The sequence below is a fragment of the Mesoplodon densirostris genome, chromosome 4, assembly GCF_025265405.1.
Source record: "Mesoplodon densirostris isolate mMesDen1 chromosome 4, mMesDen1 primary haplotype, whole genome shotgun sequence".
Classification (NCBI taxonomy): Eukaryota; Metazoa; Chordata; class Mammalia; order Artiodactyla; family Ziphiidae; genus Mesoplodon; species Mesoplodon densirostris.
Window position 1 is genome coordinate 95,618,740 of NC_082664.1, and position 25,575 is coordinate 95,644,314.

Here is a 25,575-nt window from a genome sequence, read left to right on the forward strand (position 1 = left end):
GTGTCCTCTGGCATCCTGTCTCTCCCTTTCTGTATTCCAAACCAAGTTTTAACTCTTCTGTGATCTCTTAGGTGGCTCCTACCATCTGTTGTCTTACGGTGTTTGTCTTTTCATGTCGTTTCCAAACTAATTCTGAGATCCCTAACAACAGGAAATTTAGAAAACAATAGATAGTCTATACTTTGTACATCTGTTGCTATATTTTGCTTTTTAGACTTTCATGTAATTTTTCCATTTTCAATTACAATTTATGTTTATTTTTTTTATTTTATTGGTTTTTTTGGCCATGCCACGCGGCTTGCGGGATCTTAGTTCCCCGACCAGGGATTGAACCCAGGCCATGGCAGTGAAAGCACTGAGTCCTAACCACTGGATGGCCAGGGAATTCCCTAAATTTTATTTTTAAAATATGTAAAAATTACATATGTAATTTGTAATTTATACATGGTCCAAAAGTTAAGACCTGATAAAAAGGTATAGTCAGAGAAATTTCATTTTTATCTCTAACCCCTCTACCAGCTTTGACCCTTACCCCATGGGTAACTATTTTCATTAGTTTCTGATTAATCTTTCCATTGTTTCATTTTGAAAAAACAAGCAAATTCATGGGTACACACTCAAATACTCTCTCTTACGCAGAAGATAGCATGCTACAGAGATTACTCTGCACCTTGTTTTGACATCTTTATACTTTTATACAATTGCATAGTTTTCAGTGGGCAGATGGATGTACTGTAGTATTTTCAACTAGGTCCCTATTGGTGGATATATGGGTAATTTTTGTTTTTTGCTCTAATAAATAATGTTGCAGTGAAGGACCTTGTATGTGGGTTATTTCATAGTTATAGTGACTAAGGAAACCTCACAGTCATTTTTATTGAGATTCATGATCTTCCTTAGGAAAGTATTTTATTGACACCTAGAAAGATGTGTCTGTGGGTATCAGATATTCTTTTTGTGTGCTAATGAGTGGAAGTTTTTTTTAAGATAGCATTTAAGTTTTTATGCCTTTACTCCAGTACCATTGCCTCATCTACTCTCCTGAGATTTCTAAGGCTAGCTTTGGTGCTTTCTCTGATGGATAATGCATTCTTATTTTTCACATGAATACTGTTGGGTAAATAAATCTCAGTACCCACTAAGTCAGGAATTATGTTAGGTGCTTTATCTTGTGAGATGTTATTTCGTTTGACAGAGGAGAAAACTGAAGCTCAGAAAGGTCAAGTCAGTTTCCCAAGGTCATAGAGCTACTAAATGGTGAAGCCAGAATATAAACCCAAGTTTCTATGAGTCAAAGCCTGTATTCCTATCCTGTACCTCACTCTTAGTCATATCAAATGTATTCTATAATCATAGTTGTTATTCTTTGTTTTCCTGAAACCTTTTAAATTTTTGAATCACAGAATATCTTTTTCCCTGTTTCCTGATTATCAAAACAGTTTCCTTGTTTTCCCTGATTGTCAAAACAGGATATTCTTTTTAACAGGTAGAATTAAGATTGCATAAGATTCTGAGGTGGTCTTTGGATTAGTTTGTTGATCTTCTTATATCTTGATATTGGTGACTTGAAAGGGGGTGATATCTTAGCTGAACAGATGTAATCTGATAAGACCTAATTTCTGCTTTAAATGCTGTCTAGGGTTTTTCTGTTTCCTGGTCCTGGTTTGTTCTTTTTTGTCTCTCCTGATTGTGGGAGTGATAGCTCTGCTCCTCTGACCTTCAGTGAAGATGTTGCAGTGGGTCATGCTGCTACTCATTGGTTATGAGAACAGGAAATTTTTAACAGTTTTCCCATCTTCCCCAACAGACACAGTATGGATGCTGGGTAGTAATAGGGATAGTTAACACTAGAATTCCTAATAAAAAGGCTGGAAGAATTGAGAAGAATGAAAAACAATGGGGATGGGAGTCAGGGAATAAGGTCTCAAAGTAGACTGTGTGAGAGACAGAATAGCATAGGGGTTAAAAACATGAACTAACTCCAACTGGCTGGGTTGTAGTCTTGGCTCCACCATGTAGTAGCTGTAGACCTTGGGCAGTTATCCTTTTGGGGCCTCATTATTATATTGGGGATAATAATAATATCTACCTCATAGAGTTGTTGTGAGGATTAAATGAGGTGAGGCTTGTAATGTACCAAACCCATAGTAACTGTCTAACAAATGTTATCGATATTAAGGGTGACAGAAAAATGACATGGAGCATCTAGATTCCATGTACATGGTATTTGTCAGAGTATTAATGTACTTCCTCAATTTTAAGTTATATTTTTTAATGTTTTGATATTATTAAAATAAAAGTACTTAAGTAAATGAGTACGTTTAATGTGGTAGACATTGTTTCTTTCCTCAACAACTTCTATTCATTCAATAGTTTATCATCAAATTGAGAAAATAAGGTATTGTTTATGGCTAATAGATGATTTACATCATATGGATTGGTATCAGGTAGCTCATTCAGTAATACAAATAGCTAGTAACTCACTATTTATTAACTGTAGTAGCTATTAGTTTTTGAATAATTATATTTGGCTACAAGACAGAAAATGTTTTGATTGATTGTGTAGAGATTTGCACAGAAGATAGAAGGCATATATTCCTAATGTCATTTATAGGACTTTAAGTTGGTGCACATAGCCTCTTTTCCATTCAGTTATATCCTGTGAAATACCTAATTGTGAGAGTTCAGGATGAAGAACACCTGAAATCTTCCTTACTGAATTTTTTGAACCTTGTTATTTTACTATTTGTTTTTATATTTACCTGTAACTGGTATCTTTGACACTTAAATTTTGGAATATATTATTGCTTTGTTTAACTTATTGGGAAATGTTAATTTTTGGCAGGTAATTATGAGACTTTTCCTCTCAAATTTTATAGGTTATTTGGCTGTTTCTTTATTTCTACATGAAAGTCATGAACTGTTGCTTCTCCTTGTGAATACAGTTGTAAAGGTATTGTATTGTATGCTGGTTAATATGAAGTCTTAAATTATTCCTTCAGGCATCTGACATTTCTCATCAATCATATTAAATTAAGTATTTTTCAAAGAAGGTAGGCTTATAGAATGGGCTTAGAAAGATCTTTTATATCAGTTTCTGCATCTGTAAAATGAGGATAATAATAGAACTTAACCAAGTTGTTAGGGTTAAATGAAACGCTGTAGAGAATAATAGTTGCTACTGCTGCTGTTATTATTATTTCATTTAAAAAAGCAGAGTTGGGCTTCCCTGGTGGCGCAGTGGTTGAGAGTCCGCCTGCCGATGCAGGGGACACGGGTTCGTGCCCCGATCCCGGAAGATCCCACATGCTGCGGAGCAGCTGGGCCCGCGAGCCATGGCCGCGGACCCTGTGTGTCCGGAGCCTGTGCTCCGCAATGGGAGAGGCCACAGCAGTGAGAGGCCCGCGTACAGCAAAAAAAAAAAAAAAAAAAAAAAAAAGCAGAGTTAACGAAAATATACTCAAAATGGTCTAAAGACCTACATGTAAGACCTGAAACCATAAAACTCCTAGAAGAGAACATAGGTGGAACACTCTTTGACATAAATTGTAGCAATATTTTCTTGGATCAGTCTCCTAAGGCAGAAGAAATAAAAGCAAAAATAAACAAATGGGACCTAATTAAGCTTAGAAGCTTTTGCACAGCAAAGGAAATAATTGACAAAACGAAAAGACAACCTATGAAATGGGAGAAAATATTTGCAAATCATGGGACCGACAAGGGGTTAATATTCAAAATATACAAACAGCTCATGCAACTCAATATCAAAAAAAACCAAACAACCGTATGAAAAAATGGGCAGAAGACCTGAATAGACATTTTTCCAAAGAAGACATGTCGATAGCTAACAGAAAAGATGCTCAACATCACTAATTTGAGAAATGCAAATCAAAACCACAATGAGGTATCACCTCATTGAGAATGGCTATCACAAAAAAGTCTGTGAACAGCAAATGTTAGTGAGGATGTGGAGAAAAGGGAACCCTTGTACACAGTTGGTGGGAATGTAAATTGGTCAGCTACTGTGGAAAACAATATGGAGGTTCTTTAAAAAACTAAAAATAGAACTACCATATGATCCAGCAATTTCACTCCTGGGTATATATCTGGAAAAAATGAAGACACTAATTAAAAAAGATACATAATCCCAGTGTTGATAACAGCACTATTTACAGTAGCTGTAAAGACATGGAAGCAACCCAGGTGCCCATCAGCAGACAATTGGATTAAGAAAATGTGGTATATATACACAATGGAATATTATTCAACCACAAAAAAGAATGAGATACTGCCATTTGCAGCAATGTGGATGGACCTAGAGAATACTATTGAAGTTAAATATTAGTAAATAAGACAGAGAAGGACAAGTACTGTATGATATCACTTATGTATAGAATCTAAAGAATAATACAAATAAATGTATATGCAAAACAGAAACAAACTCACAGACATAGAAAAGAAACTTGTGGTTACCAAAGGGGAGAGAGGGAGGGACAAATTAAGAGTATGGGATTAATAGATAACAAACTACTATATTTAAAATAGATAAACAACAAGGACAGCATAGGGAATTATACCCATTTATCCTATAATAACCTATAGTGGAGTATAATCTGCAAAAATACTAAATCACTTTTCTGTACACCTGAAACTAATACAATATTATAAATAACTATATTTCTGTAAAAGAATACATTAAAGGGCTTCCCTGGTGGCGCAGTGGTTGAGGGTCCGCCTGCCGACGCAGGGGATACGGGTTCGTGCCCCGGTCTGGGAGGATCCCACATGCCGCCGAGCTGGGCCCGTGAGCCATGGCCGCTGAGCCTGCGCGTCCGGAGCCTGTGCTCCGCAACGGGAGAGGCCACAACAGTGAGAGGCCCCCATACCGGAAAAAAAAAAAAAAAAACATTAAAAAAAAGCAGAGGTGGAATTATAACTCAGATCTCCAGGCTCTTAGATGCATCTTCCATGCTGTTGTCTTTTTCTCTAGGATCTGTTTTAAAGGGATGTGATATAAACTGAATAATTGAAGTCTTTTAAATTCTGAAAGTCAGTTTAAAGAAGAACAGTTTAATTGGGTAACTGAAATGTACAGATAATAAAAACACAATTTAATCCATACACAGTATTGTTTCCTGTTAAACGTTTAAACAAAATTGGTAATGAAGTATAATTGAATTGTTGAGCTTTTTCATGTATATCTTGTTTCAGTCTTTTGACATGGGAGAGAGAGAGTGTGTGTGTGGGGGTGTGGTATCGATACTTTCTGAATTGTTAAGTTATATACTCTCTTAAGTTTACTAGTAGCTTAAACTTTTGCAAACTTTCAAAAACGTAGTTTTGGGTTCTATTAGAACGGTTTGTAAACTTTGTGCTTATGTAAGTATATATGAATGCATGCATTTTATCGTATATATTCAAGAATTGTTTCCTTTTAAACTTCCACTCATATTGTTGATTAACAAGAAGAATTCATAAAATTATTCTGTTACTAGTTTAGAAACGTTTTAAAGGCTGTAATAAGGAAGACTACTTTGGTCATTGTCAGGACAGAAATACAGTTTCCTTTAGATCAGTTGCCTTTTGGCTATCTTTATCTATTGACTCTATTAAGGCAAATGAAACAGGGATATTCCTATAAAATATGAGGTAAGCCTAAATGTACAAATTAATTTAAAAAGTTAGTAGAAAACTATTAAGTGTGTAGGACCATTGCAATGTTGAGCTCAATGTCCCTAGATTCAGAATTTGCACTGAATGTTTTCTTTGCTTAATAATGTTAGGACTTGCAGAGCACTAACCTAGTAGAAGTATGTATGGCACTTACTATCGTCAGCCAGATTTTCCCTCGAGAAATGATTCCAGCTGTTCTTCCATTAATAGAAGATAAACTTCAACATTCTAAGTAAGTAAATTCTTTTTGGATAGGTGTCTACACTATGTATTTCATAAGGAAAATTTATACTCAGAAGTTTATTCTAACTTTAACTTAATGCTACCAGGGTAGAGGATATTCTTTGACTGCCAGGTATAATGCAAAAATCCCTGATATTTGTCCTTTATTGTCCTTTATTTTTATGTGGGTTTAGAAAAATGTTAGGCAACTTTCTAAAGTTAAACTGAGAGTCAGTGAGGCTTAGCATCAGGAATCCTTGGCTTTCTTCCCACTTCTTCTGCTAACCATCAGGGGTCCTGTTTTTCTCTTGGCTATATGGGATTGGTTGAAGATCCTTCTCACAGAGTTCTTTTGAGGATACAGTGAAGTAATGGAAAACATATGGAAATGGTTCAAGTGCTGTGAACACAGACCTTCAATGTATTGGGGATGCTTTATATCAAAACTGCAGCTTTCAAATTCTGTTTTATAGAAGAATATATGCAAATGAACCTTAACTTGTAGTATTTTGCTAATCTTGTATGATTCCTTAACTCTCTCCATCTCAACTTGATTACTTTTTCACCACATTTGGAATTATTTTGTTTTTGACCAAGCCCCTTAACTTCATAATCTTTAGAGTTAGGGAAAAGTTTACAGTCACTTGCCATTTTTCCTTTGTGATTGCAGTATTTTAGTTATATATACATTTTTGATAAAGATTTCTTTTGTTACTCATAATATTTCATATGCTTAAGTCAGTATTTTTAGTGTTCTGAGATTTTAAAATGTCGTTTTATGGTTTGTGTTCTTTAAATCTTGGACCATGAATATTTCAGCTAAAAATGATAGCTTTTTCTAAGAATTATGGAATAACTTCAGAGATTTTTCAGACTTGTAATGTTTTGTTTATATCAAATCTGTGTTTAGAACAAATGATGGGTATGGAAAATTAATTACTGGAAATAAAATATTAGCCTTTCTTAGATAATTAGAGGTTGATATGATCATAGAGCATGTTTTTATGAAATTTTTCCATACCACCACTGTTTTGTGGTACCCATACTTATCCTTTGCATGAAATCTTTCAAAGAATTGAATTTTTTCCTTGTTGCTTCCTATTTACCCTTTCAATTTTTTCCTTATTGCTTCCCATCTACTGTCATTTCAAGTCCTGGCCTTTCCTGTCTTCTACCAGTTAGAGTTTAGACTTTCTGAAACTCTGCTTTTGCAATTATGGCCATACCTAACTCCATGCTATGGAGTAAAGACCTAAAGACAGAGCTGTGGGACAGAGCTACAGATAAGCCAGTAGATATCACAACGAAGCTATGAGACAGGGCTTGGACTCGACTTTTGAATCCCTGGTTATATTTCAGCACACCAAACTCACAGCCCGAATCCAGGTTTTTTGATATCTTGTGTTATTGCCACCACTTTGGGCCAGACCTAGGGCTTCCTGAGCCTGTTCAGAGTTTGTATTCTTTTTCCTCACGTCATTTACTTACTCTCTCCCGGAACTCATATTGGTTAATGCCCAATAGCAATACATTGGGATATAGTTTACAGTTACTGTAGTATTAATACTAATGGCAAATCTTTTGTTAATCTGCTTTCCTTTTTATGTGAAAAGAATTTTCCAGCATGACATAGTTTACCTAGGAAGATAGTAGGTTGCTTGTTAATGCAGAGGCTGGGTGACCATGTGTTAGGAATCTTATAAAAAGTATTCTTGAGTGGAACACAGAGGATTGCATTGAATAATCTCTATTTTGAGATTCTATGATTTTAGGTAACAGAAATACATATTAAGGAACCCTGAAAATAAATACTTCTGTACTGCTGTTGTGGGCACTGCCAGCATAGTCTGCAAATATGAACTTTGTGGAAGTAGGTATAAGAGACAAAAACAAAGAATATAATTCCTTGGAAACTACATTATGTTCATAGGATAGCAACTCTTTATTTTTGCTTCTTGTGTGCTAGACATTATCTGTTACAAATGAAGTGCAAGACTTGTGTATACTTTCCTCTTCATTGTATTGAGGTTTTTGAAACATGAGCTGGGCAAGGAGAGGAGTAACATCTTTTAATGTAAGTCCCCCTTATACTCCCCTGCCCCCCCCCAAGTATTTGGAGTATGTTTGCCCATGATATAAAAAAAGAAATATGAAAAGCTAGAATGTTAAGGAGACTTTTAATATTGATGAAGAGACTGTTTAATGTTATTGGCAGAAATTACCTCTCATTTAAACTTACTGTTGATTCTTTTCCCAATTTCTAGAGATATGGCTTTCAAAAATGGAATTAGGGAATTAAGGAATTTATCTTTCCTGGTTTGTTTTGGTTTCAAAAGTAATATATACTTGTTACCAAAAAATTTTATAACTAGAGAAATATATAACATGGACAGTTAAAGTCTCTTGAGGTCTTACCTCCTAGAGATAACCACTTTTTATAGTTTGGTAGATTAGAATAAAAAAGTAATAATAAATGTGTAATTCTTTCTTTTTAGCTTCAGGTAACAGCTGGTATTTTACAATCATCTGGTCCATGATCTTTTCAAACTAATAAATGCCTGATAATTCAGATGGTTTATTTAGATTTTAACTTTTATCTTTAGGGAGATTATACGAAGAAAAGCTGTCCTAGCATTATATAAATTCTATCTCATCGCTCCTAATCAAGTACAGCATATCCATATTAAGTTTCGGAAAGCACTTTGTGACAGAGATGTTGGGGTCATGGCTGCTTCCTTGCACATATACCTTAGGATGATTAAGGTAAGTTGGCATTTTGAGCAGGTACTGAGTAGCTACCATTAGAAAAATTGTAATTATGTAATTAAAAGAAAACTCATATTTTTCAGTAAAATGCTTGTCACATTTAAATTTGTATTATTGACACTTTAATAGTAATTTTTGCATGTTGTTGATCACATGAGTTGTAGACAAATTATAGATTTAGTCTTTTTTTATGCCTAAAATTTTTTCATGTTACGAAAGAAGCATGGAAAAATGGTAGCTCTGGAAAGTGGTTGAAATTTGCAGATTTGCGGTTTTTCAAGCAGTGTCTCCCTTTTATACAACTTCATGGGATACATATAATGGTTTATAGAAATGAGGAGAGCTGGTGCAGAACGTGCAAGGCATAGTCTACAGTGTTGACTCCATACGTTGATACTGCGTTGGAGGAGGAAGGGGGTTGAATAGTATGGTAAAAAATTTTTCTAAATGATGATACAGGTTTATACTAATTCAACCCCAGTGTATTGCCTGAAACCCTTTGTGTCTGAAAGTATGTATTTGTGAGAGATTGCATCATACCTCATAATGAAATGGGATATGCTGTTGAAATCAATTTAAAATTACAGAAACTGAAGGTTGTCTTTACTTTTATGCATTGTGTGCTCCAAAATAGTGTGGTATAAATAGATAACTGATATTAAATCTTATTTTTCCTCTAACATTTATTTAACTCTGAAAGAGCTATTATTTCCCTTCCAAAAATTTGTCCTTGATACATAGTAAAAATTACAATGAAGAGTCTAACATTCATTTTGAGGAATGTGTATTTAATTTCCCCAGTTCAGGCATATGGTTACTAGACCTATAGTGGTGATCAATTGGTAATATACATAAATGCTGAATCACTGTGTCGTACACCTGAAACTAATATAGTATTGTATGTTAACTACACTTCAGTTAAAAAAAATAAGATGAAAAAAAAATTTCCCCAGTCCAGGAGATTAGTCAGATAGATAATCAAGGCATACTCATTCAGAATCACAAATATGTTTAAATACTATAGAGTTAATTAATTTTTGGTAAGCAAGCTTACTGATTTTGGGGGTTTTAAATGCTTGAGTAATTTTAGCTATGCTCTTCCACCTGGAACATATTTAGGTCAATCACATGAGAAGTCTTTTGAAAACAAAATTCAGAGATTGGAAACAGACCTTGGTTTTCGTCAAAAGTAGAGGTGTTACTGCTTTTTTCAGTATGCCAGTTCTTTTCAATTTTTGCTTTAATTGCTGATACTAGCTTTTAAAGGTTCTAAGATGTAATTATAGAACTTTGGAAATGTGATTAAACTGTATAGGAAGTAGGAAGTGGTGGAAGCTTTTTGGGGCATGATTCAGCTCTGGATCTGGTAGCCAGAGGAGTTTCATGGTGGAAGAAATTACAGTTAGAGGACTGTTTCCTTAAATATGAACATGAAACTTCTTAAGTGAGCATGTATTAAGTTAGATTCTATATGGCATTTCAATCAGGTCTATTTTATTTTTAAGACATTATTATTAACAGAAAGTTTTTTGTTTTGTTTTACTTTGTTTTTTGAATGTAGGAGAATTCATCTGCATATAAAGACTTGACTGGGAGTTTTGTAACAATTTTGAAGCAAGTGGTTGGAGGAAAACTCCCTGTAGATTTCAATTACCACAGTGTACCAGCACCATGGTTACAAATTCAGCTGTTGAGAATACTAGGACTTCTAGGAAAAGATGATCAAAGGTAAACTATTCTAGGTAAATTTGATAGGCTTTAGTCATCTAGAGGTTTCATGATAAACCAGCTTCTCCCAATGCTTAATTGACTTAATAGTGATAAATAAGCCACTATAAGAAGTGTAAAAATTCAGGTTGCTGGGATAATCCTGGCTCTCTGCTTATCTCAGTCCTACTCACGGTGCAAGATACCTTTGAAGCTCCATATGTTCCGTGAAACTTTCTTAACCATTCTAGTTTGGGGCTTGGGAAACTTTTTTATAAAGGGCCAGATAAATATTTCAGGCTTTGTGGGCTATATGTTGTCTATTGCAACCGTTTAATTCTGCTGTTGTATACAGCTCAAAAGCAGCCATAGATAATATGTAAATAAATGAGCACAGCTATGTTCCAAAAAAACTCTTTAAGGACATAAAAACTTGAATTTCATATAATCTTTTTGTGTCATGAAATATTATTCTTTTGATTTTTTTTCAACCACTTAAAAATGTAAAAACCATTCTTAGCCTGTAGCCAATAAAAAAACAGGCATCTGGACAGATTAGACATGCAGACTATAGTTTGCTTACCCTGTTGCTCTAATTGGAACAATTCATTTGTTTGAATTACTCTTTTAGGCAATAATTTTATTAAACTTTTTATGGGTGCTTTTCCAGTTACATATATTTTTGTAACTTTTAATTTTGTTGTAGTTTTTCAAGCTTACAGAAAAATTCCAAGAATAGTACAGGGAGCTCTCTCTACCTCTGTTCATCAATTATTTGTATTTGCTTTATCATTCTTTCTCTCTCTGTGTGAGCATGTGTGCACACCTGTTATTTTTATTTAATATTTTTTTAAACTGTTCAAGAGCAACTAGATTTAGTCCCCTTGAGAGCAAGGACCATGGCTTGAGCCCCTGATGTGTTTCTGTCTTGAGAAAATATTATTAATCAGGTTCTGACTTTAGAGATGTGGTTTTGTTTTATACAGTAGGGTACATTTATATGCTAATCCTTTTTTAAAAATTTTATTTATTTTTGGCTGCATTGGGTCTTTGTTGCTGTGTGTGGGCTTTTCTCTAGCTGCCACGAGCCGGGGGCTACTCTTCGTTGCGGTGCACGGGCTTCTCATTGCAGTGGCTTCTCTTGTGGAGCACGGGCTCAGTAGTTGTGGCGCACGGGCTTAGTTGCTCTGCGGCATGTGGGATCTTCCCGGATCAGGGTTCGAACCGTGTCCCCAGCATTGGCAAGCGGATTCTTAACCATTGCGCCACCAGGGAACTCCTATATGCTAATTCTTTAGTCTCACTTTACTAAGGGATTGTCCTCTAGGCTATTATTGCTCCTAGTAATGTCTCCTCAGCGTCATGTCAGCATCCGTCTTTGGTGAGCTCCTGATGAGCGCTAACTGGGCTGTATCACTCTTGGTGTTGCTATTTTACTTTTTTCTATGTTTATGAATCTCAACCTTGATTGAAACCTAGGGTGAAAACCTGTAGTTGATGGAGCAGACACACACATTGGAAATGTTTGTCCTATTGTGGAGCTCTAGTTGGAATTCACTAGAATTCTGTTTCAAAACCATGAATTTCATAGTAATGCATTCAGACCTTACTGGTCCAAAAGGATTTAATGCCATAATATGTTGTCAGGAAGTAACTTTGGAGGCATTTAGTGAATTTACTAAATTCATTAACTCACTGTCTTCCTTCTTTCCTTCATGGATGAATTTGAAGAATATGTACAAAGATGAATATGTTGAATAGAGTTCAGAGAGCTCAGTTGAATAGAAATTAGGCTTAATTAAATGAATAAAGAGTAGAACTCTCATACAATGTTATGGAACATTAGAATGTTCGTTCCCTCCTTTGTTGTTCCAACTCTAATAAGATTTTATTTTAACATATATTTCTTAAGTTATGATTAGCTCAATGTGGCAAAGTAAAAATGTTAAGTTATTTTATAACAGGATTCTAATGTATTTAATTGAAAGAATTAACTTACTGGAAAAATCTCTTATATTTATGGTCTTTTATATCTATTGTTTGAATATTTTCTTGTGTTTTATAGCATTCTGCTTCTTAGGTTATTAACATTTAGCTCAATCATGTCTGCAAATGTTTCCACATTTCATGTGGTTAATTATGACTCTTATGCCAGACATTGGCTTTTAAAATTGGGCAACTGTACCATAATCTAAGTGTAGTATTACCAAATTTGGGGAGGGAAGGATTTGTAATGTCTACTATATGGTTGTTGTCTGTGGAAGAAATGCTTACATAATAAAATGAGGAATTTTAGGATATGGTTCTGGATTCTCACTGGATATTTTATACTTTAGTTAAGATGCAATAGAAGTACATGCATCTCATATTGAGTTTTACAGCTGTATATTTGGAAAAAAAGACATTTTATGAGAAAGTTGTAACATACATGATATGTAATTTTTATAGCCCCAGATTATTTTCATCTTTTTGTTTGTTTTATAGTGTAGTTTCTCTGCAAAAAACAACTGTGTATTCTATGGGTTGGGGTTTTTTTTGTTTGTTTGTTTGTTTACTTTTTTTTTTGCCTATGCCATGTGACCTATGGGGTCTTAGTTCCCCAACCAGGGATTGAAACCACGCCCCCTGCATTGGAAGCGTGGAGTCTTAACCACTGGACTGCCAGGGAAGTCCCTGGGTATTCTGTGTTGATGGTGCTTTTTTTTATTATTGCTTTTTGAGTTTACAAAACATACAAAAATATCAGCTGAGAAGCCATAGTTTTCACATTGGCCTCTTGGAGAGGACATTTCCTTGGAGAAAAGGCTTGGTGGCAGAGTGCTAGGGCTCTATAAAACACTGCATTTTTGTATAGTATCCACCTCAACCCAGTAACTATAACTGTAATCAGTGACCATAAAGATATAGGAATGGTATTAATCTGTTAATTCCATATAATATAATTTCTTTATATTTAACATAAATGAAAGTTAAAATTTTCTTTCTGATGAACCTGGTACTGCTCAAAGAAAGACTAGTATTTGAATATTTTTTAAAAACTAAGTGTTTGAAATACAGATAATATACTGTCTGGAGTAATCTGGTTATGTGAAGTATTAGTGTAGTAACTTTAAACAGGTAGAAATATTATATTACGAAGAAAATTATAAAAGATAGCATGTTCAACCAAACAAAAACTTTATTTGTAAAGTAGGTACAGATTGAGGAAAGAGTTGATTGACTTATCTCTTCATTGACTAGTCAGCTTTGATAAAGCAGGAAGTTAAACTCATGAAAAAGAACAAATGGAATCTTTAAGAAGTGAAATTCCCAATTCATAAAATGAATTTCTTTCACTTCTTTTCTGTAGATCCTCAGTTTTAAAGAGAGAGAAGTTTGAAAAACTATGTTTTATTGGGTTATAATACTATAATTCTGCTGCAAATAAAATATCTTTTAAACAGGACAAGTGAATTAATGTATGATGTTCTCGATGAATCCTTACGAAGAGCTGAGTTAAATCACAATGTCACATATGGTAGGTAACATATGTAAATGCTTCTCTAATGACTAATAATGTTTTCAGTATTATAGCTAAATCTGTGTTAGAATATTCTAAATTTCAATAGAATTTTAAATGTTAATTTTTAAGGTGGTTTTGGGATTATTATTTTTCACTGGAAGCATTGAATAACTAATAGAAATAATTTGAAATTACGCCATTGTTTAAATGTTGACCTAAATTGACTATTATAATTGTCTCTCTTTTTAAGTCTTTATTTTTAAAGAGAAATTGTCTCTGTATTGAAAATGTCCATCAAGCATCTAATTGACTGTGAAGATAACCTAGTAGGTCCATTCCATACTTAAGACAGTTCTTAAATGAAAGAATCAGTCAACTAGTCACCAAACATTTCTTAAGTTTTTGTTATTTATCGGACCCTGTGAAAGATGCTTGGAATACAGTCGTGAATAAAATAATATTATCATTGAGCTTACAGCCTAGATAGATAGATGGAAAGGTACTAGAAATGTTACAGAAATGAATTTACAAGGTACTCTGGAGAAAACAGCAGCTAGTCTTAGATTAGAGGGAGAACAAAGAAGCCTCTTCTGAAAAAGTGATATTTAAGAAGATAACTGACGGTTGAGTACGACATAGATAAGAATATATAGATGTGGAATAATGTACTTTTTAATGAAGAGACAATAGGTATTTATGTTAAATACAATTTTACAAAGTAATTTAGTGATAAGAGACAAGAGTAAAATGGGGGAGGAGGGAGAAGAACTGAGAAAAGTAACCAAAAAACCTTCCAGTCTTAATAGCCAGAGGGAAGAACTCTTAGTTCTTTATTGATCAGCCTGAAAAAGCTCGTTGAAGAAATTGGGATATTTGGAGATATTTAAAGGATAGAAGTAAAACAGTTTGAATCTCACCTGGTATGGAGAAGGGCAGTAGAAGAGGTATTGAGAGGTATAACTCAAATGAGAAGTCATTTCTTAATCTGGTAAAATACCGTGAAGTAGGGGATGGAGAGCGTTACTTGTTCTTTCAGACAATGGTAAACTGTGGAACTTTAAGAACAATGGTTGTAGAAGTGCAGAGTAGACTAGAGGGCAGAAATTGAACTAGTTTAATAAAAGTGCTTGACAAAAATGCAGTAGGAATGAAAAGAAAGGATTGCATGCATAAGACTAGTATGGAAAAAATAATGCATGTGGTAGTGAATTGGGATAGTAAATTTTGAAGGATAGATTTATGTTTTGCGTGTATAAATGGTAATTAAGGTAATAAGTGTGTATGCATTTGTTCAGCCAGTATTTATTGAATGCCTACAAAACAAAAATTTAATTTGTAAACTAGGTACAGATTGAGGAAAGAGTTGATTGACTTAATGTATTCCTCCATGCTAAGTGTGGGAGCTTAAGGGAAGAATAAGGTAGACACAGGCCCTGCCCTTATAAGTGTATAGTAAAATGAATAGTTGACAACATCTAGGATCCTGCTATATAATGAGAAGAATAAGGTGCCAGAGATAAGGATGATCATTATTGAGGCAGGTGGTTTGGCTAGGAGCTGTCAGTGTATCCAGAGTAGTGTCAGAATCTTTGGAGGCAGCTAAAGTAAATTAAAAAGTTTTGCTTGAGATATAATCATGCTCTAGGATAAGGGTTTGAAAGGCTCTCAAGGAATTCTGTTTAAAATCAATTGTCTGCTTTTTTTCCTTGCAGAAAGTTGTTTTTTTCTTTCAGTAACTGACATTTCAGCTTTAATTTTTAAATTTTTTTGAATAGGTAATATATGCACATCGTTCAAAATTCAAAAGGTACAAAAGAGTGTACAGTGAACATTAAGTGTCCCTTTGACCCTTATGACCCACCACCCAGTTCCCGCTCCTGGAGATAACCACTGTTACTACTTTCGATTTAGAGAATACTGTACACCTGAGGAAATATTTTTTAATGTTCTCCGTTAGGACATCCTTCTTTTATTAAGATTGCTGGGACCAATGCCAAAAAGTTATTTCTTTGTAGTCTGTCAGTCCAGTGTTTCACCTTGCCAGAGAAACTTATAGTTTCTGTTGTTTCCCTTTTTTCCTTTATTTATCTTCTGTTTGTTCTACATTTCCCCCCGTATTTGTACTGATACAGTTTATAGCTTACAGTGAGTTTATGAATGGTAGAGTGTTCTCTAGTAAACCTAATATAAATATCTTATTACTTAAAAATGTGAATTTTAAATTATAAACTTCATAAGGGCAGGGACTGTGTCTGTCTTATTGGCCAGCATATCCCAGTATCTGGCACTGGATTAATCAGTGAGTAATATGTTTTAATTGAATTAAAAGAAGAGAAAGTTATTTTACTTTTATCAGTTATCTTATTGGGTTTCAGTCTTAATATTTTTTAAACTGTATTCTTATGAAAGTTTCATTATTATAACTTACCTTAGTGTCAAATCAAGAAATAAATCACATCAGAGGCATTTACTGAGTATCTGCTATGTGCCAGACATTGCATAAAGTGATGTAGAGGATATGAAGAAGTATTAAATATAATCTTTGCCTTCAAAGAATTTACAGTATAATGGAGAAGATAACTTATTTATGAAAGCATAATATCAGTATAAGGCAGAATGCAAAGGGGAGATAAAGTCAATAAATATTACAGGAATCCAGAGGCGATAAAGATCACTCTGGGCTTCAGGGCACATAAAGATTTATCGATGTAATAGGACCTTGAAAGATAGGATTAAGATAGCCAGAAGGGAGGTTAAAAGTGGTTCTAAGGCAGAGGGAACATGAGAGAAGGTGCAGAAATGGGTGTGTTTAAAACAGTTTCAGAGAACAGTGACTTGCCAGCCTGTTTGGACAGTTCATAGTGGAAGCAGTGGGAAGCCCATACTGTGGAGGTCCTCCCATGGCAGCCAAAGGAACTTTATACTGTGTACATCTGGAGGTATGGAATAGTTTTGGGCAGGGTACTGATAAGATGAGAAAGACATTTTTAATAAAATATTTGGTAAATTGGGAGAATTCCATAAAATGGAGTATAAGGGATAGAACCATCAAAAGTAGATAGAAGTACTTTTCCCACTAAGTACACCTAAAAACTCTGGACATTATATGTAAAATAAACATATAAGACTCTGAAAGGTGGATAAATGAAGGTACACTGGTTAGGGACCTTTGCATTCAATGAACAACACCAAGGTGAGTACCCTGGGCTTTCTTTTTGCCTCATATACCCCAGACTGGGTACTGAAGAGCCAGCAGTCTGAAAATGCCAACAGGTGCAGACAAAAATGCCCTGAAAAAAGCCTGCTCTCTAGCCAAAGGACTAAGGGAAAAAGGGCAAACTAGCAAGACAGAAAACTTTTAGACAATAGCTCTTCTATTACCGTCAAGCATCACACAGAAAAAACTGGACCGCCCACAGCGGCAGAGGCTGAATGGAGAGTCAAGATTTCCACCCTCACCAGATACAATGAGGTGCCCCAACCCTCCCATGGGGCTAGTGGTGAAGACCAAGAGGGGCAGCTGCAGTTTCATCCCTGCCACGTATTAAGGGGTACCCTCCCTGGCATTGCCAGTGGAGATGATGTGGGAAGCCTGGATTTCACATTATCCAGGAGTAGGGAATAATGAGGTAGCCCTCCCATCTTTCCTGAAGTGGCATTAGAAGAAGCCTAGTGACGAGTTAGGGCTTTTAAACTGGTCACGTATACCAGGGCCACCCCCTTAATCTCAATGCAGGTCGTATAGGGAGCAGTAACGGGGTACCCCTCCCTCTTCCAGGCAGGGTACTTCCATCCCCCATCCAGAAGGAACCAGCATCCCCTGCCTCTCTAAGTGTTAAAGGAGGCAGAGCGGAGAATCTGGACTGCCACCCTCATTGCATGGTACCCGCATCTCCCTGCCAGAGTGGTGACAGTAGTTATTTAAAATGAAAGTAAAGTCTGAAGGATACAGTGTCAGTAGAACTTCTTCACATTTTGTGCATAATCCTACCCAAAATATCTATGATAAAATCACAGCGTCACAAATGTTAGAATGTTACTAATTTTTAATTTGTTAATTTTTTACTTGATGGTATTTTGATTAGGACCTGGCTTCCTCTGGAAGAGTAAACAAAGCTCCACGATGCATTTTACCTTTAGAAATCCTTAGAGGCTCTACAGCAAGTCCCCTACATACAAACAAGTTCCGTTCCCAGAGCACGTTTGTAAGTCCAATTTGTTCGTAAGTCCGACAAAGTTAACCTAGGTACTCAACCAACACAGTTGGCTATATAGTACTGTACTGTTAATAGGTTTATAACACTTTCACACAAATAATACATAAAAAACAAACACAAAAATAAATAAAGCATTTTTAATCTTACAGTACAGTACCTTGAAAAGTACAGTAGTACAGTACAACCGCTGGCATACAGGGACACATTCATATCTTTGAAAGTTTGCAACTTGAAGGTTCATATGTAGGGGACTTACTGTATTCTTTTAACCACTGCAGTGAGGAGACAGCAGAGTAATTGCTTTTTCATTTATGGACTTAGACTTTTGTAGAGTTGGAGAATAAAGGCTATTAGCCTCTACATTATTTAAAAATAATTTAAAAAACCTATTAAGTTCATTTCAGCTCCTTTATGCCTAGGCTGACTAATAAGTGCAATTTTTGAACTATTAATTTTACCTAAACTAGCTTTTCAGAAATCTTATGAGCATCTAAATATAAAAGTTTAGGTTTTAGATAGGTAATGAGAAGCTTTTGTTGTCAGTAAAACATCTTGATAGGAGAGCTCTAAATGGTAGAAATCCATAAAGGAAAATATGTCAGTTATGATAGAAAATGGAACATCATCATTTTTAATCTTACTTAGGACTAGCACATTTGTTCAGGGTTTGGCAAACTTTTTCTGAAAAGGGGGCTAGATAATAAATATTTTAGGTTTGGTGTCGGTCATAATAGGTTTTTGTCATATATTCTCCTTTGTTTATTTTAAACCTTTAAAAATGTAATTGTATACCTAAAAGTAATAATTTTATATGTCAGTTATATCTCAAAAAATGTAAAAATCATTTTTAGTTCACAGCTTACAAAGATAGGCTGAGGGCTGTGTTTAATTATGTGTTGCCTACTCCTGCCTTAGTTGATTAGTTAAGTTAGTTGACTAAGGCTCTCTCTGTTTATTTCGTGAAGTCATAAAATCAGCTTTTCTCATAGCACAGAGTAAAGACTTTTTACAGCATAACATCTGGATATATAAAGTATCTTTTTAGGTTCAATTGACTTACTTTCTAGGTTTTCCTTTAATTAAAGTCAGTTCCCTTCTTAAAGAGTTGTTTATTTCTTAAAAATCTTTCCTTCTGATTTCTTTTCTTTCTCCTTCTTTAGAAAGTATTTATTTATGTAAAGCTTTTTACCAGAAATTTATATGTGTATCAATTGATAGACAGCTTAGCAGTGTAAAACATAGTTAGTTGAATATTCAGGATCTATCTTATATCCTGTACACAAATGTTTGATTGTTACGTTTTAAGCTTTTGGAAAAAGAGCAGGAGTGATTCTATCAAAGACACAATATGCTTCAACTATATAGTAGAACTGTTTTTAAGTCTGCTGATTCTGTCTCACTTCTCATTCTGTGATTCCACAGGACATGCAGGACTTAGTGGTGCCTAAATGATTCTTCTTTACCATGGCGAAGCTCCAGCTCTTTGACTTATGCTCTTTAAGAGAGTTTGAAAAAATTTTTAGTATCCACTTTGATCATCTATTATAGTTATCAGATCTTTGATGAGACTAGAAAATCAAGTTTGAACACTATTAAGATGTTCAGTAGATTTTCTGTATCCTTGGAGGTTAATTGTTAAAAAGTGGTATGAAGATTTTTGAGTAGCGGCCCTATTTTGAAATAAATGCTAGAGCATCCTGAAATGATTATGTTGACATAAACCACACTGAAATAAACTACATAAACAGTTTCTGTGTAAAAGTGGTAGAAACTGCCTAAGAATAAATTATTTTGAAGCATTTAAGGAGTGTTGGAAGTATCTATTTATATAGGAACAATGAGTGTATTACTTATGTGTCCGTTAGAATGTGATTTCCTTGAGGGCAGGGGTTTTTGTCACCGCTGTATCCATACTAGTAGAACAATGTCTGGCTCATGGGAAGTTTCAGAAAATACTTGTTGCATGACTGAATATATCATTCTTATCTATTAATATATATCATTCTCTTTAAATTGTACTGTGGTAACGTAATCCTAACAACTGTATAAAGCCTGAAAACAGTAAAGTTCTTATCTTTGAAAAATGTCCATAAGTAAGATTTTTGACTAAAACTGACCTTCCAATTAGTTTGTTTTATTAGGAGTTCTACACAGATGTATTGTTTTATTATGCCTTAATATGATCCCTGACATTATAATATTTTATTTCTGTAGCTATTCTGTTTGAATGTGTACATACAGTCTATTCTATTTATCCTAAATCGGAATTACTTGAGAAGGCTGCCAAGTGCATTGGAAAATTTGTTTTGTCACCTAAAATAAATCTCAAATATTTAGGTAAGATGATTGGTTCTTTTGATGGAAATTACCAAGAGAGTTTTTGAAATTTGCTGGGTATTTGTTTTATGTCACTTTCTATAATGTAATCTTTGCTTCTAGGATTGAAGGCTCTTACCTATGTTATCCAACAGGATCCCACTCTGGCTCTTCAGCACCAGATGACAATAATTGAATGCTTAGACCATCCTGATCCCATTATTAAAAGAGAGGTAAACTGGTATTTTGAGTAATGTATATGAAGTGTTACAATTTTTAAACTTTTTGTTGGTATTATGGAGAGAGATTAAAATGGTGGGCAGTTTGTATGTGCACAGTGTGTATTTTAACTTTTGAGTGCATTTTATTCTTTCTATTGAAGTTTAAGGAACTTTTCTAAAAAGCACTTGTGTCAGTAATTACAAGAATGGTTTTATTTTTTTATTTTTTGAAAACATCTTTATTGGAGTATAATTGCTTTACAATGGTGTGTTAGTTTCTGCTTTATAACCAAATGAATCAGCTATACATATACATATATCCCCATTTCTCCTCCATCTTGCCTCTCCCTCCCACCCTCCCTATCCCACTCCTCTAGGTGGTCACAAAGCACTGAGCTGGCCTCCCTGTGCTATGCAGCTGCTTCCCACTAGCTATCTATTTCACATTTGGTAGTGTATATAAGTCCATGCCACTCTATCACTTCGTCCCAGCTTACCCTTCCCCCTCCCTGTGTCCTCAAGTCCATCCTCTATGTCTGTGACAAGAATGGTTTTAAATTATGAGTTGGGCTTCCCTGGTGACGCAGTGGTTAAGAATCCTCCTGCCAATGCAGGGGAGCCCTGGTCCGGGAAGATCCCACATGCTGCAGAGCAACTAAACCCATGCGTCACAACTACTGAGCCTGTGCTCTAGAGCCCACAAGCCACAGCTACTGAGCCCACGTGCTGCATCTACTGAAGCCCATGCACCTAGAGCCCATGCTCCACAACAGGAGAAGCCACCACAATGAGAAGCCTGCGCACCGCAACAAAGAGTGGCCCCTGCTCGCCGCAAGTAGAGAAAGCCCGCACGCAGCAACGAAGACCCAACACAGCCAAAAATAAAAATAAATAAATAAGTTTTAAAAATAAATAAAATAGAAAATGAAACAAAAGCTGTCAAGACAAGAACACTCTTAAAAAATAATAATAAAAAAAATAAATTAAGAGTTGGAGGAGTTAGGTCCAGTTACCTGTATAGGATTCATTAATATCTTTTTGGTCCAAGAATTGTATCAATCGGAGACCTGAATTTTATTCCCAGGTCTTCTTATTAGTACAGTTTTAAGAAGTAATTTATGATGATTAATTTTTTCCATTATTAACATCTATAAACTAGGCTAATGCAGTCCCTATTGAATATGTAGGAATGTTGAAAGAGTTAATAAAGATATCCCTAAAATGTTTTGAACTTTTTGGAAGGAAAGTTGTATAATTTACTTAATTTTTTTCAACTTTTTCCTTTTATAAAATTGCTTCAGTATCTACTTGGGTGTCCATGTAGATATATCTGTTAATTCTCATGTAGAGAATCACTCTATACCTTCATTTAAAATGGTATATGGGGGCTTCCCTGGTGGCACAGTGGTTGAGGGTCCGCCTGCTGATGCAGGGGACACGGGTTCGTGCCCCGGTCCGGGAAGATCCCACATGTCGCGGAGTGGCTGGGCCCGTGAGCCATGGCTGCTGAGCCTGCGCGTCTGGAGCACAGGCCCACGTACTGCAAAAAAAAAAAAAAAAAAAAAAAAATGGTATATGGGACCTAGGTAAGAAGAGCAGATAGTTTTATTTCTGATTTTAAAAATAATAAAGATAAAAAGAATCTACTGGGCCTCCCTGGTGGCGCAAGTGGTTGAGAGTCCGCCTGCCGATGCAGGGGATACGGGTTCGTGCCCCGGTCTGGGAGGATCCCATATGCCGCGGAGCGGCTGGGCCCGTGAGCCATGGCCGCTGAGCCTGCGCATCCGGAGCCTGCGCGTCCGGAGCCTGTGCTCCGCAACGGGGGAGGCCACAACAGTGAGAGGCCCGCATACCGCAAAAAAAAAAAAAAAAAAAAAAAAAAAGAATCTACTAAACATCTAAATTACTTAAAAGCAGTGCATTAAAAGTAGTTTATTGAGAGAACGCTGTATTACATTAAACAACTATAATTTTTAAAATATAAGATTACGAATTTTGAATTTTAGAACTATTTTTGAAATAATATTTTCAAGAAATTGCCATCTGCATATATATACATATGTATTTTTTGCATTCATATTTTTAATCTTCTGAAAATTGTTACCTGCGTTGAATGAATCCAGGAAGTTTACAGATGTGGTAATTTCTATGTGTGGACATTGTAGAAAAATGAGAAGATGCCAAGGGACAGTAACAAATAATTATATTGCTCTTCCACTTTGAATAGACATAGAGCATGCATTTTCTTTGTGTGGTTAAGTACTAAATTGAACACGGTTGACTTAGATACAGTTTTCTTATTGCTGTATTTATTTATTGGGATCTCATTTAAAAATGAGGGTCAAAGGGAAACTAGACAACTTTTAAAATTATGAAGTCTGATCTGTAGTGAGAAAAGTAGCTTGAATTTTTGGGGAAGTGTACTGAGTATCAGTGGTGCCCCAAGAAGGCACTGCAGTACTGTCTCCTCGATGCCACTGTCACTTCTAACCTCCATCAGTAACTATATGGCAAGAACTTTGGTCCTGGGGTATGGAGTGACCTGTTGCTTGGGGCTGGGATTCCCTTTTACCTGATTTTATCACTTTTCTTTCATAGCAGGGAAAAAGAAGGCAAGAAGGAGTTACCAGAAAAGACCTCTAGCCATGCAGTTCATAATACCAGTCCCCATTCAGTCCTGAAATGCTAAATTTCATGGTCTTAGAGTAGGAAGTAAATTTGGTGTAGATTATCTTAAAATACGTGACATATAGAGTCTACAGGAAGCATGTCTGAAGCAGCTTCATAGGTTGAAAGCTATAAATACATGGGGAACCTATGTATTTATAGATTTTAAATGGTGTTAAGGATTAACTGGAACAGTTAAAAAAAATTCAAAATCTGTTGTCCTTTGTACTTGAAGTCCTGGGTATAAGGACTGAAAAATTAGAAAGAACCCTAAAGTAGATGAACAAGTTTGATGAGAAGGATATGTGGAAATTCTCCTGCAGCTAATATTGTTGCTCCTGAAATGCCAGTAAATGATGCTTTCTCATTATTGCCGTTTGTCTCATACTGATTTCTGGGAACTATGATATTTTTAAAACCCTGATGTAGGGCCTCAGAAAGCCAGCCAAATGGGAGCTTACTCTGGTACTGGTCTTCCTTCGTCTTACTTCAGGCAGCAAGAGGTATATGCCTCATCACTGAGAAAGCTGTAAAATGGTTCTTCCTTGATACCGGAGATTCTGAACGTAGGCCTTGCTGGGGTTTGAAGTGCTTGCACTACCTTATCCATCCATTAGAGACCATTTGCCCTTAGCTGACAAATCCATTCAAGTGTGGTTTTCTGTTGTTCGGGTAGTGTGGAAAAAGCATTTTGCAAGACTGGGTTTTTATATGTGTATGCATGTATACACACACACGCGCACATGCATAGCACACAGGCATAAGTAATGTAGGTTTAAGAAGCTGTTACATTTTTAGAAAATAGATTATTAACCTTTTAACTTTTTAATCTTTACATGGCCTGTCATGTAGAGATGTCAGATGATTATTATCTATATCAATAGAAAGCTTTTAGACTTTGGAATTGATTATAATTCTTTTTTTTTTTTTGACAGTAGTCTTACCTGTCTTAAGTTCTGTTCAGTTAAAATGTGCATTTCTTGAGCACCTATTAACTGTCCAGTAGAGCTACATAAAAGTGGAAGAATCAACTGTTATACACCTATATGTTACAGTATTTATTTGTTATGCATAGTTTTATAATACTATTTTTATTTTTCTTTCTTAAATAGACTCTGGAACTTCTTTACAGAATTACTAATGCACAGAATATAACAGTGATTGTCCAGAAAATGCTTGAATATTTACATCAGAGCAAAGAAGAATATATTATTGTCAATTTGGTTGGCAAAATAGCTGAGCTGGCTGAGAAATATCCTTTGTTTGGACCATGAGTCATAAAATACCTTTAGTTACACAGTGACTTTAAAATAATTGGTCTAGACATGGTCACTTGCAGGTTGAGTTCAGAGGCCCAGCAGAATCTTCCATTCCTGATATTCAATCCTCTCTTGTTGTCAAAAGCAAGAATTTGTGTAGACTTTGTAGGGGATGACTTTTTTCCTGGTTCTTTTTATTCCATTGGTCAGTATTATCAGCAGGAGCATACAGGAATCTCTGTCTGATTCCTCTTAGAGTCCCTCCTTGTCGTTGACTTTACTTCCTACTCAGTTTCTTTCCTGAGTAAAAGTTCTTGTTGTTTTCAGTGGATTGTTGAGGGGATCAGGATGCTAAAATTTATCCTTTACACCACTGTTTATACTGGGAATTGTCACAGTAAAGTAGTTGGCAACTCCATTCACATGTTACTTTTCTTCACATTTGTTTTTTAAAAGTCAAAGGAACTTTGCAGGTCACGAGGTTACTCATCATTCTTTTTAAGATGTCTGTTGTTTAAATCTAAGATTGAATGAATGAATAGTGCTGATCAAAGTATCTTGGAAATTGCTTAAGTATAGTTTTGTCCTAACCAGTGCTATAGCTCTGGCCAGCAGAATGATAGAATTTTAGAACTGAAGAGGAACAGATTAGAAAAGAGGGTCAACAACTTGTTCAGATAGACATGTCACAACATTTAGCTTATGAAGTGCATATCATTTTCCATTATGTTTTTGTCCATAGTTAGCTGGAACATTTCTTTCAATTATTGCACAGTTATTTATTGGACACCTGTTATGTGCAATATATGGTGCTAGATAAAGCAACATGAACCGGTTTATTAAGTTTATTCAGTAAGCTTTTACTGAGCACCTATTTTACATAAAACTTGAGTATAGAACAATTTATTGGCAGAAGTTAAAGGTATAAATGCCAAACTAGGATGAATTGAGGGTTATTTTTTTTTAAGATTTATACAGAAAGGATAATTTTAATAAGTGGCATTTGGAAGTGTACTTGTTCTTAA

The 25,575-nt window shown here is 35.3% G+C and overlaps 1 protein-coding gene across 4 annotated transcripts in view; it reads left to right on the forward strand.

Moving 5' to 3' along the window:
* The window catches only part of AP4E1 (adaptor related protein complex 4 subunit epsilon 1), a 72,618-nt gene that overhangs the window by 5,980 nt on the left and 41,063 nt on the right, over positions 1–25,575 (forward strand). For 3 of the 4 annotated variants that reach the window (XM_060096835.1, XM_060096838.1, XM_060096836.1), the window contains 8 exons: positions 2,880–2,953; positions 5,784–5,905; positions 8,499–8,658; positions 10,223–10,389; positions 13,812–13,885; positions 20,302–20,424; positions 20,527–20,636; positions 24,404–24,543. In XM_060096835.1, coding sequence (XP_059952818.1) covers positions 2,880–2,953; positions 5,784–5,905; positions 8,499–8,658; positions 10,223–10,389; positions 13,812–13,885; positions 20,302–20,424; positions 20,527–20,636; positions 24,404–24,543 — 970 coding nt within the window. The remainder of the gene's footprint in view (positions 1–2,879; positions 2,954–5,783; positions 5,906–8,498; positions 8,659–10,222; positions 10,390–13,811; positions 13,886–20,301; positions 20,425–20,526; positions 20,637–24,403; positions 24,544–25,575) is intronic. The other variant, XM_060096837.1, reaches the window with a different exon arrangement.